At 46.4% G+C, this 12,377-nt stretch overlaps 2 protein-coding genes across 5 annotated transcripts; both read right to left on the bottom strand.

Annotated features, from left to right (window-relative positions):
* Nucleotides 1-340: 340 nt before the first annotated feature.
* LOC147053966 (uncharacterized) lies at nucleotides 341-5,571 on the bottom strand. Its single transcript, XM_085916368.1, is given in 11 exon segments — nucleotides 341-2,563; nucleotides 2,682-2,846; nucleotides 2,919-3,036; nucleotides 3,111-3,232; nucleotides 3,234-3,374; nucleotides 3,448-3,518; nucleotides 3,588-3,688; nucleotides 3,776-3,861; nucleotides 4,201-4,303; nucleotides 4,871-4,932; nucleotides 5,230-5,571. Coding segments are annotated over 11 exon segments (2,385 nt in total). The 3' UTR covers nucleotides 341-1,489.
* Nucleotides 5,572-5,668: 97 nt separating this feature from the next.
* On the bottom strand, nucleotides 5,669-11,875 carry LOC147053965 (arfaptin-2-like). 4 transcript variants are annotated; one of them, XR_015066671.1, is made up of 13 exons: nucleotides 11,736-11,875; nucleotides 11,195-11,303; nucleotides 10,708-10,816; nucleotides 9,966-10,055; nucleotides 9,739-9,842; nucleotides 9,420-9,641; nucleotides 9,183-9,340; nucleotides 8,935-9,109; nucleotides 7,019-8,541; nucleotides 6,800-6,921; nucleotides 6,607-6,715; nucleotides 6,442-6,543; nucleotides 5,669-5,715 (listed from the first exon to the last, which is right to left on the bottom strand). XR_015066671.1 is itself a non-coding variant. In XM_085916369.1 (9 exons), the coding sequence occupies exons 2-9, from the start codon at nucleotides 11,291-11,293 to the stop codon at nucleotides 8,386-8,388; spliced, it is 1,113 nt and encodes a 370-aa protein (XP_085772495.1). In that variant the 5' UTR covers nucleotides 11,294-11,303; nucleotides 11,381-11,727; the 3' UTR covers nucleotides 6,931-8,385. The 4 variants fall into 4 exon arrangements, 1 of the variants encoding a protein (XP_085772495.1); XR_015066670.1 differs by lacking the exon at nucleotides 11,736-11,875 and adding an exon at nucleotides 11,381-11,727; XR_015066672.1 differs by lacking the exons at nucleotides 9,966-10,055; nucleotides 11,736-11,875 and adding an exon at nucleotides 11,381-11,727.
* Between the last annotated feature and the right edge of the window lie 502 nt (nucleotides 11,876-12,377).

Here is a 12,377-nt window from a genome sequence, read left to right as displayed (position 1 = left end):
AGCACTTTGATGAGGATGTGTCGTGTGATGCTGCGCAATAAAAGCAGCGGCTAGTTTGTTGGGGGTGGGGCGCTCTGTCGTCGTCTCTCAACGCCTCGTTGCCATGGCGACTGCCTCCACACGGAGCGCTGACAACATGGCCGCCACAATCTGCCTCATCTTCGAGACCGTACATTGAACAACCTTAGAGCATATGCACTTTTCTATCACTTACACCGAGAGCTAAGCAACTGGAAATATTTAATATGCGTTTGTGTTGGGTAAATTACTCCTTTGCGAAATTAGAGGTAATAGTGCCACAATGTTTATTATGGTTCTATAAATAAATGACACATCCAAATACAGTGACATCGTGTATTGTTACAATGTGAGCACCATTCCGAAGCAGTGACCTACGTTAACAAAGTCATCTCTAATATTGTTATCATGCATCACATTATTCACTTTTTCATTTTCTTTTCGGCTGTGCTGCTATCAGTACGTGTATGTGAATACGTTGTATTCATTTCCATCCCTTGTGCAGAACGTGATTCAAAAGAAAAAATCTGCCCCGGAGATTGTTGGACACCAGAGATTGGCTGGCGGGAGTAGCGGGCGCAAGTTAAAAGCTGACGTGTTCCCTGAGCGTCAGGTGTTTGTTTATTTGGTGGGCCGACTAAACTGCGGCGCTCGTAACACGTCTCATCTGACAGGCAGCCTTTGTACCACTGACCCATTTAATTAAGCCCCCCCCACACACACACACACACCCAAAAAACAAAGGCTGGATTGTGCAGAAGCAAAAGCTCATCTGATGACATAACTGGGGGACAAAATTGAAGTGAATAAACACTGTCGAATTACAATTTTAAGTCAACATTTCAAGAATATCAACAAAAAGACTTAAAATGGAATGTAGAAATGTTTCCTAGCGTCCAACATGCATTCCAATGAAAGACTTTAACCAATAGCTTGGTCTTCCCATAGGACTGTAACATGCTGCTATCTAGCGGAGTTCATTTTTATCGTACTCAAGGATGGCTTGCGCTAAAAGACAACTTTGCCCAGCTTTTCCAGCAGGAAGTGTCTGGCCCTAGTTAAGAGTGTCCACTGCACGTGGTCCTTTCCCTCTTTAATAGCAACGACCCTCAAGTCTTCCTTCGCTACATCCACAACCTTCTTCCTCACTTGCATCCTTCTCGTTCTTTCTTCTGAACGCCTCATGTCCCCAAAATACCAAAGCTCGGCTGTCCCTCCGATGATCTCATTTTGAATCCTGTCCAAGCCGTTCGCTCGCAAAGACAACCTCCACATCAGCGTCTCCAAGAGGCTGACCTCATCAACAACTTTCTTCTCCCACACTACACAACACTTTCTCACCCCCCCCCCCCCCCCTCCATACATTGGTTCCTAATCTTCATCATCAAGCTGGCAATGAGCCAAACTCTTGGCTTGAACTCGTGCAATGTAAATTTCAGGAAAGCTCATCCTTTCCGATTCATTTGCGTCCTTACACATCCGTACCGGGATGAGCAGTTTCCTTGACCGTCTGCTGCCGACCAATGTCGCCGAGGCGCTTGAAAAAGCCATAAAAGACTCCGGAGGACTCCGACTTGCTCCACGAACTCTTGGATGGATGGCTTTCACCATTTCCCTCGTAGCTTTGCTCCTGGTCTTGGCCGGGGGGCGGCGTGAGGCTCAACCTTTCCTCGCTGGCCAGAGAATCTGTTTTTTGAGGTAGGTCGGTTAAGTCGGAACCTCGCTCGGTCTCACGCTCGGTGTCCCACAAGTCGTCATCGTCGTCCTCCGCCTCCTTCTTGACTTTGACCGGCAGCGTGTGTCGGCGGGGAATGTTACACTTGAACGGAGGCGATGAGCTGAGCAAGAATTTGACCAGATCCTCGTTTGTCGGGTCTCCGGGGTACCGGTCGCTTTCCATGTCAAAAGTCCGCTGACGGGTCTTGGCCAACTTGGGATTTTCCACTGGAAACTCGGTGGAGGAAGTGCTTCCCCGGCTTTTCTGGTAGAGCAAAACCTTCTTGGAGGCCTCACGCAGTTTTTGGGCCTCCTCCTCATTATTGTCCTGGAGGTCCTCCTCGTCGCTGTCCGTGGCGGCGGAGAAGGAGCGAGGCGAGGAAGGACCGTCGGGATTCCCGCCGCTCGATTCCTCAGCGGCACCACGTAGATCCTCTCCTTGTTTCTTTTGGTGAGCGTCGTCGTCCGAGCCGTCCGCTGATGGCTGGGGACTTGTGGTGAGTTCGGCGGCGGAGTTCCACTCTTTCTTGGCCGTGACGCCGGCCTTTAAAGATTCCAGACATTTGAGCTCAGGCTGGGAAGTCATCTCCGAGAGGCTTCCCGATTGAGGGCTGGCGCCGGCGAAGCAGCCGTGAGTGGACAAGGGGCGTCCCGAGCGTCTCCTCTGGAGCCGGTTGCTCAGGAAGTTGTGCAGGATGGACTCCAAAGCGATGCCCTCCATTTCTTTGTCTCTGACTGAGCAGGTGGCCGTGGATCTGCGCTTGGCGGCGCTTTGGAGACGGTTCTGGTGTCGTCGTTTCACCTCCGCCTTCTCCCGGGCTGTGTTTTCCTGAGGAAGAAGAAAAAAATAAAATAATAATCAACCCATCAGACCTCAGTTCAACTGTTGCCCATTACAAATTCTTGCATTGACTTTTTTTTCCAGCACGTCAGAACACGGGCTTAACCTGCACGGCCCGCAGAAACTTCTCGCAAAAGGAGTCGAAGATTGAGCAACACTCTTCCAGTCTGAACTTGCTGGGGTCTTCGCAGAAGTACTCCGCCACCGAGTCGCTGGCGGACTGAAGCTCCCGCAGATCCCGTTCCACCTCGTCCAAGCAGGCATCGGCCTCCTGAACAGAGAGGAGCGCTTAGCGGCGGCCCGATAAGAGTCGGTCGGCGGACGAGCGGCGAACGATTCTCACTTGGAGGAAATCTTCCATTTGAGCCTTAAGGTCTTCCTGCTTCAAGGTATTGGCTTTGGCGTCATTCACTTTCTTGACTTGTCGATCGAACTCGGCTTCGAGCTCGCTCGGATTGATCCTGCGTGCAAAAAGGCGGAACGGCACATTTTCAATGGCGATTTTTTTTTTCTTTTTAGAAGTTAGCGTGTTTACCTTGCTGCGGCTTTGACGTGAGCGAGTTGTTCGCCAAAGTTAAGTAGCTCCACGTCGACGTTCTGAGCTTGCTGCGGGGAATCACGGAGATCACATTTAGCCAAATAAAAAAACAAAAAAAGCTTGCTCGGCAACTTGACCAAAGCGTCCACTTGCCATCACCACGTAGTGCATTAGATTCATGCCGGGCTTGTTTGCTTTGGTGTCCACCAACTTGAGCAGGGATGCCATCCGGAAGCCGATTGCTCTCCCGGCGTATCCGCCCTGTCGTCCAAACAAGCCCAGCTCACGCACACATGCAAAAAAAATGGACAACGGCAGCGTCAGGCTCACTCACGGCGTTCATGTAATTGCCCGTCTTCAAAACCAGCCGGATGACCGAGTGCAAGCTGTCAGAATCCAGAAGCTCTAAAAAAAAAAGAACCAATCGCGATAAGTTTGCACAAAGTATTGGTTTTGATGTTGAAAGTAGAGCACCGTTTGCGGCAGCTTTCAAAGTGCCAATGAATCCTCTCATTTCAGCCATGACGGGGAAAAACTCCTCCTTAAGGACCAAGCTGCTCAGACGCTCCTCATACCTGACACAACATAAAAAATAAAATAAAAAAAAGGCTCCAATAGTAAAGCTTCATTCAGTCACTTGCAAAAGAACCCGGAGCTCTCACCCGGGGATTCGGATCAGCATCAACATGAAGAGGTCGGCGTCCGGGAGGGACGTTTGGTCGCCGCTAAATTTAAGCAACTCTTTCACCTGTGGACCCAAATGCAACAAAATCTTAAAACATTGACATGATACATGGTCATCAATTTACAAAACAATAATGATCAAAAAGAAATCAATAATTCAACAACAACGACGATAGCAAAAACAACTTAGAAACTCTTCAAAAGTGTACTAAAGGCTAATGGCAATGTGTTCCATCAATGATTTGCTAAAAGCAGATGATTATATTTTAGATAGCAACAATCCATTTCTCTGTCAACTCTTCAGAAAGGAAAACTTTTGCAATGTACTTCAATCGATGTGTGTCTTGCCGTTAATGGTTAACGAGATCTAACAATAATGCGGTTGAAAAGGTTTGGCGGGTACCTCGCCGTCCTCTGGCAGCAGTTTACGCAGCTCCCGAAGTTTCCCGGGGCCAAAACCGAGGCCGTTTCCCGCTTTGATTTCCTCAATCATGTCGGTGACAGGCCTGTGGATTGAGGAGCGCAGAGAAAAAAGGGAGCTGAGGCGAGGCTCACCAGTGATGTCATATCAATTATCCACAATTATTTCTTTATTGAGGTTGGACCGCCAGTTATGCCAACAAGCCTCAACAAGCGAGCTTTGCTGAGCAACATTTTCATTTCAAACCACTTGATCCTCCAATTAATCAATGAAATGAATGCAAACACTAATAATCCACTCAAAAAAAAAAAAAACCACATCAATAGCAAGTTCATTTCCACCTACCCCACATCAATAGCATGTCAAGTTCATTTCAAGTCATTTTCACTTTTGACCTTTGCTGTCGCCATCTAGTGGTGGAGCGTCAGACGTTCACTCCAAAGTAAAACTGCTACTTGCCCCCAAAAATATCAGGAAGTTGGGCTACTCCCAAGGTGGAAAAAACCATTCAGAAGCATTGCTACACTTTGATGGTATACGTTGTAGAATGCGCACTTGATAGCCGCGAGCAACATGCTTCTCATCTCAGGCCTGCCGGGACACGCCAGTGTGACGCAGTCGTGCTATGCCGTTAGCGCTGTCAGAGACTCACCGCCTAAACTGCTTGAGGAAAATCCCAATGTTCATGCTCCTCTTGGTGCTCAGGATGGACACCTAAAGACGGGAGCAGAAGGTTATTTCGAACGCCGACAATCTTCAAAAGTGGCTCTTATCAGTGAGAATCTCAAAATATATTTGAGGTATTTTAACCTCCACCTGGGAACTATTGTGACAAAACTGAGCCAACATCAGAAGGTTGTCATGTGACCTTCCTTAAGCAAACACACACACCGAGTGAAGAAAAGATAACATTGCCGATCCATTACGTAATAGCGGGTTCGCACTTTTTCTAGTGCGTGGTGTTCATTCCCACTTGGACCACTGTTTATTTCAACTTCCGAGCGCACTCACCGGTTCTGCCCCGGAGGCTGCGGCCAGCGGGCCCCTGGCGCCGTGGCGGCCCAGGGTGGCCAGCTGCTGCTGGTTCTGCTGCTGGGCCCGCTTATGACTGAAGAGCTCCTCTATATGGTCCGTGTCCAGCTCGTAGTCGCCGTCCGCCTGATCCTGCGTCCAGATGTTGCGCTTGCCCATCACCGTGTGCTTGGGGATGATCTCCCAGTTGAAGTTGCGCATCCTGGAGCGCCGACGCTCTAGTTTGGAGCTGCCCGGACCAGGGGGCGGCGGCGGCGGGGGTGGAGGAGGCAGTAAAGGAGGTGGTGGCGGCGGCGGCGGCGGCGGATCACTGGGTTCCATCTCGATGGCGATTCGGCGGGGCGGTGGTCTTCTCAGCTGCGCGTGAGGAAGCCCGGCGCCGGCAGCGGCACGTCGTGTTTTGTTTTCATTGGTCTCGGCTTGGAGGGGAGCGTCCCAAACGGCACTGAACGTGACTCATTCATTCTAGGGAGTAAAAGGGAGTGTGTGGGGATGTTATGACAGTGGGAGTACAAAGACCACATTTCAATTTGAAACTGCATTCATAAAGTGATCACAACATTGCCAGCCATATTGTAGTTGCCGCCTTTGTTAGTAAATCTTAATGAGAGTAAAACCATTTTAATATGGGTGGCATGCAATTTATTTTGGATGATTGTCATTACTTCTAACAAAGATGGGCCTTAGCGACAATATGTTGGCTCACTATTTGGCATGAAACTGCTTCCATACGCAGCAGCTTGAAGTTTATCAACAAAACCAAATTTCCTGTATTTTTTATGAACGGATATTTTATTTAGCTACAAACTCGTCAAATACTGTAAAGACTGTAGCAAATTGCTATGGGAACCCGTTACTTTGATAGCAAAACAGTCAAGCCGTTGCTAGCGAGACATTTTTTCTTCTCACACAAGCTGTCAGCGAATAAGGACAACTATTTTGTGTGTTGTTGCAAGTTGTTTTTTTTTTCCACTGTAACAACTTACAATTGACAGTAAAAATTCACTTTTGAACATTTCAAACTTTTCCCAACACAGTCAATTTTAGTCCCACTGTTTTTGACAACAGGATGTGGGCGTTCTACCTTTGGGATGATAAGCTCAAAGATAACATCAATAAGGTAAAAAGGAGCAATCACATGACAAAAGTGACTCTGCAATTTGATGGATCAACTTGTAAACAGTTACTCACCTTTGCTTTTTCTGCTGAAAAATATGCCCTGCTTCCTAGCTTTCCATTCCAGACTGGCTCCTCTCGTGCTGAAACTTGAAGGAGTGTCGTAATTCCTCTTCCCTGAAAAAGAGAAGGTCACGCCCATGGAGAGAAGGCGGCGGCAGAGGGAGCGTGTGTGCTCACCTTCGTTGGGAAGGAGCACCTCTGCCGGACCTCCTTGACTTGTTATGCGAGTGGTTGGACTGTGAGCGCTGGGCTGGATTTATGGACTCCGGCAACGTGATGAGTTGCGCTTCAAAGATACAAGAGATGAATATTGATTTGTTTTAAAGGCACACACACACGGCTCTTCCACTCGTTGGGGATTTAAAAATACCTCAAGATGGGAGATAGTGAAGATGGGATTAAAGTGTAATCATTCACCTCAATGCAGATTACTTGCTCATTTACAATCACTTCATGGGGGACAATGTCAAGATTTGCAGGCTGATTTAAGATCTGCAGAAAACCAAAGTGTCCTCGTCGTTAAAATTTGAGCAACCCAATTAAAAAAAAAAAAGACACTGTGCAGAAGGGTCAGTAAAGTTCTAATCACCATCATGATTTGACAATGAATTAGGCTGCTGACCGCTGTAATGAAAGAAAATCAATCTATAAACTCAAGATGAACTGAAAGGCCTTTAATGCTACAAAGCAGAGATTGGAGGTTTTAGGCGGGGTGGATAATAAACATCACGCCAGCTGACAAGAAATGGAGTTCAAATGTCAATTGTACAGCATATCAGCATGAAATGTACACGAGTAACATTGAAGTAGAAAAAAAAAAACAACCCCGCATGCAACAACGGCATACATAATAACCGTGCACATCGAGTTCATAGAAAAGATGACGTGAGACTTGCCGCTTGAGTTGTTATCGCAGGCGGTTCGCATCTATTGTTCATTTAAATGGAACAAAGTCATCCAGCTGGCTTTTATTTGGGAGCTGCACAACAAGGACAAAGACGTGAAAATACAAGGCTCTCTCTCTGCACAGGTGGTGGATAAATAGGAAAAACAGCCACATCAAATAAGGACCCTAATTGGCTCAAAATACTGACCTCTGCCCATTTCTGTCCAAGAATTTCATCAAGTGTCCATTAAATGCCTTGTCAAAAGCCAGTAAATAGTCCGGAAGTGCCCCCAACAGGTGTAAGTAAGATTTTACACACGCGGGATTGACTCCACATGTATCATCTCATCATGTAAAACCACAGCCCAAGCGGCTAGACCACAAAGCCAACAAAAAAATGAAAGCAGTTATTGCATGTCCTGTACATTTGTGTCGAGGAAATTTGCGGCTGGGAGTGACTGACTCAAACATGCTCTGGCCGCAAGAAATGCGGGGAAAAAGGTTGAAATTCCGTGGTATACTTTGAAGCACAATAGCTATAAATAAATGCACTAATTGAACTTACATTTCTCAAAACTTCCTGTCGTCCTTGTGTCCAAAATACCAAGTTCAAATTTGGTAGCGATTGGACAAACGTTTGTCTTGAAAGAAGCTCTGGGAATGATCCAAAAATGGTAGGCTTCCCTTGTCTATTCTTGAGATGAAAGCTTTGTGGCCTCCAAAAATCATCATAATGACAAAGGAGAGAAGCAATCGCTTTGCTTGGATCCCTAGATGTCTCATTTGTTATACAAAACAATAAAGTTCACTTTCAAACTATCATATACCGTTCTAAAAAAAAACAACAACAAAAAAAAGACTAAAATGCCCAAGAGCCATCTCCACTAAAAAAAAATTCTAGACTTTACATATTCTTATATACAGAAAAATGAATGGATCATCCAAGAATAGTGTGTGGCTTAAATAAAAAATAAAACTGGTGCTGATAATATAGAACAAGTGAGGACTAGAAAAAAAGGAGACTTTCCATATTTTCTGTGCTGATCCCGCGGGCAATGACCACCTGTCTGTCACTGTTCCTCCAGCCAGGACGGCTTGTCAGCCCCGGGCGGCTTCAACTTGACGTTGAACTGCACCAGAGTTTGTTCCAGCTGCTGCTGGTTGCCGGCGAAGTAGGCCGAGATGGCGTTGTGGAAAAGCAGCAGCTGCTTGTGCATCACTTTCACCTGCGACACACACACACAAAAAATCTAAACATTACCAGCAAGGTCGTTTTATTTTTGCTTTGTGACGTGCGTGATCTTCAGACACTCCGCCACTAGATGGTGCCAAAAACATCCAACATAGAAACTCAGCCAATGCTGACGATGAAACTTTTTATTTGTTTGGAAATGGATTCTGGTTGAAAACTGAGTCTCGCTGAGAATAGACAGCAAACAAACTCAATTAAAACATATTAAAGACCAAAGCAGTTCTCGCTTTGACCCGTCAACAACCCAGAAAGTGATTTGAAAATTCCAAACCTTGGTTTTGCTTTGGAAAATTCACTTACATTTTTGAAAAGCAGTTCTCAAATGGGGAAATGCTTCATTTAATAGTCAAAGTGGAAGGCAGCAAACCTTGTTCTCCTCTAAGAACTTGAGCTTGATGGTGACGTCGCTGCGCAGCCGCTCGTATTTGTCCCTGTGCACTTGGTATTCGTGCTGGGCCATGTCGATGCGGACCATGGCGGCGCTGTCCCTGGGACCCAAACTCAGCTCTTCCAAGTCAGAGCGGTAGGCGTCAAACTCCAACCTGAGCGCACAAGACGGAGGATGACACATTGCGGGGAAGCGTGCGAGAGGACGCCTGTCCTTATCGGCGTTACCTTGCATTCTCGTAGTGCTTGATGGTCATCAAGGTGTCCTCCATGGTTTTGTTGACCAAAGTGTCAATGCTGGACACAAAGAAGTTGATGGCTCCCAGCAGGGACTCGCCGTTCTTGCACAATAGCTTTTGAGTTTCCGCGTTATACCCAAACTCATCCTGGAGGGTGGGGGCAGCATCCTTGTTCTTTATTTGTCGTAAAGAAAAAAATTCAAGCAAAATTTGCACTGTGGGCTACCTGCAACTCGGGCGACTTCTGGCTGAGGTCGGTGAAGGTGTCCCCGAGAGCTTGCTGCGTCTGCACCATGCTCTGGAAGTGGCTTGTGAGCGCCGTGGCCAGCCTGAGGATGTTCTCGTACTTGCTCTTGGTGTCTCTCAGCACGTCGATCTGAGCCTCCAGTTCCAGGTCGACCGTCCGCGAGCCTCGGCCGAAGCGCTCCGAGAACATCTGCTTGGTGCACTGAGGGACATGGAAAAAAAAAAAAAAAAAAAAAAACAAGGATAAAATGCTATCAATTGAAATGAAATCAATTAACGGCTTAGCGGTAGCCTGTTACCTTATATGTGTTTATGCCCCATTTCTTCACACTGTCCAGCTTCTCCACTGCCACGCCACGAGACACTTCTTCCATCGCGGTGCAGGTGTTATGGTTTGAGGAGCCTTCAAAAAACAAAAACAAAAAGCCGCTGCCATAAAAGTCGGCGCTTGTGACATTCACGATGGACACGATGAGTCATGGCAATGAGGAAAGGAGGAGATGGTGACTGACTTTAGAGATGATACCTGAGAGCTGCTCGCTGCCGTGCTGCGCCAATCGAACGGCAACCGGCTGGCCAGTGGGCGAGCTGGCGGCCCGGGATTTCATGCGGATGTCTGCCATGGGCATGGGAGGTGTGGGGGGGGGGGGGGGGGGGCATGGGTGAGAAAAGCTTTGAAAGGGAAATGTGTCTTTTTGGTATGAGCGGGTGAAGACATGGCCAGCATGCGTGTTTTTTTTTTTTTTTCATGCACTCAAGAAACATGGAAGAATGAAGTTAATGAGATGAGATGCAAACAGCAACGACAGTCGGTCTTACCGATAGCATTCAGTACAAGACGGTATTACAAACAAATGCTCATATTGGGTTAGTGCATCCTTTAAGACTCTGATATTTCCCCTCAACTGCCAATGTAGGCATGCGAGCAAAGCTGCAAGTCCTTTCATCCAAGTAGGAGACGTTTTACAAAAAAAAAAAAAAAAAAGACTGAAGGGGTTAAACTTGAAAAAACCCAGCTACAGAATGTACAGACACCTGGCGCAGGCGCGGGGGCACCTCTTCTGTCCAAATATTCGGGGTTGAAACGAATGGCTGGCCCTATGAGATATGGTAATACAAGGCAGCCGCCTGGAAGTCAGCACGCGTACAGTGACTGCAAATTGGAGTCATCACAGAGCCTCCATTTGCTGTGGCCGCCCGAAGGCTATTTCAAAACTCATCGGGGTTAAGTGGTGGGAATGAAAAGGCAACGCTGTTGCGGCCAATACCTTTGATGGTGCTGGTTGGAATGATGCCCCCCGCCGGACCGCCGTAACCTCCCGAGACGATGCTGGTTTCGTTCAGGTTGGGTCCCGACACCATCACCTGCTGCAAATCCTGATCCACAAACAACTGAATGAAGTGTGCGGACTCAGTTAAATCTCAGGTGCCTACACATTAGCACGTCCTTGATTTAAAAAAAAAAAAAAAAAGCAACACAAAGACAAAGCAAAAACTAAACTGTGCATTTGATTGAAGCAGTTCATTAATTTCCAATCATGTTCATTGCTTTTCAGAGCTGTCTTTTGACTCATGAAAAACAAACTTTGGGGTGAGGTGGAAAAGGCAAAGGGCATTTCAGCTGATTTCAATGGGCAAAACTGATGTGATATAAGATTAGTCATGGAACAAATGAAGCTTGTAAATCAGTGTACCACTGTGGGATGAATAGTTTGTGTTGTAATGTGACGTTTGAGATTCCATCAAGCAACTAACCTGCTCCAGACTGTCATCCTCTGGCTGGCTCCCAGTGTCTCCATTACTGTTAATGGGAATTTCCATCGTAGCTGCTTTGCTCATGATGCCTTCCGCCATGACAAAATGTCTGAAAAGATACAAATAATAATAATAAAACGCAATTGTAGAGTGTACGTACTACAGAAATGAGCATAGCTGTCTTACGTTGATGCTAGGCTGATTGCTAACGGCAGCTGATGTGGCTTCTGCCTATTTGACAGCTAGCTTAAATCTGGCTGGCAGCTTGTTAGTCGCAAGGAAAAGTCAAGCTACGCGGACGAATGTAAGAAAGAGCCGAAAAGGCGCCGGCTTTTCTAATGACTCAACGTTCCATCCATGGCTGCTGTTTACATGATCTGCCTCTTTCCATACAACTCATCCTGAAAATCCCTGCATCCAGCCAAGCAGCGGCTTTAACTTCACTTCGCAATAAATCTTATGCTATTTTACAACACACCTTAATCGGCGTTTTAGCACTTTTAATCGAATGTATATTTTACAAGACATGTCAAATACTCACTAGTATTCGTTCGACAGTTTACAGGTGGCCTAGGGTCGTATAAGGAGAAACTAGGCCATTAGTTTGAAAGAGCATCATCTTCGAGCCTTTTCCGCCCTTCTGCTCCGTTGTCCACGTCGTGCTGTGGTGACGTCACGTTGTCCCCAACTTGTAGTATGGCGTTCTATACTGAAGGTGTCAGTGTTTCCTCATTATAGACGCTACCAATGTCTTAGTGTTAGTCTTTTTCTTTTTTCAAGAAAATAGTCAAAGTATTCTGGTTTATAATAATAATAATAATAATAATAATAATAATAATAATAATAATTCAATATTTGTGTTGTCCTCCCTGGGAGCGCCTAATAATGCATCTTACAGTTACTGCACTTGAGAACGCATAAGCGCCTAAGCCTGAGTTGCTATGACACTGAGAGTAATGTATCTGTTTCCAAGATGTATTTTCTTTTTCTTTTTTGACACTGATTACATAGCTCAGCACGGTTCAAATCCTGTTTTGGTTTGCATGCTTTCCCATGTGTCCAGCCAGGTACTTTGACTAGTTTGAACCACATTCCAAACACATGCATGGTATATGCATTTTAAAAATGTCAAGTTGTGAATTTGACTATCCACAGTTGTTTGTCTGTGTGTGCTAAGATTGGC

This window comes from Syngnathus leptorhynchus, chromosome 7, assembly GCF_054491065.1.
Source record: "Syngnathus leptorhynchus isolate UIUO chromosome 7, UIUO_Slep, whole genome shotgun sequence".
Lineage (NCBI taxonomy): Eukaryota > Metazoa > Chordata > Actinopteri > Syngnathiformes > Syngnathidae > Syngnathus > Syngnathus leptorhynchus.
The sequence above is the reverse complement of the archived record's forward strand: the minus strand, read 5'-3'. Positions and strand labels throughout refer to the sequence as shown.

Bases quoted from the DNA above. Each gene is read 5' to 3' on its own strand.
- LOC147053965 (XM_085916369.1), bottom strand. From the start codon at position 11,293: ATGGCGGAAGGCATCATGAGCAAAGCAGCTACGATGGAAATTCCCATT. The intron at 10,056-10,707 runs GTATTGGCCGCA...TGCCCATGGCAG, and splicing joins TCCAACCAGCACCATCAAAG to ACATCCGCATGAAATCCCGG. The intron at 9,642-9,738 runs GTAACAGGCTAC...CATGTCCCTCAG, and splicing joins GGGGCATAAACACATATAAG to TGCACCAAGCAGATGTTCTC.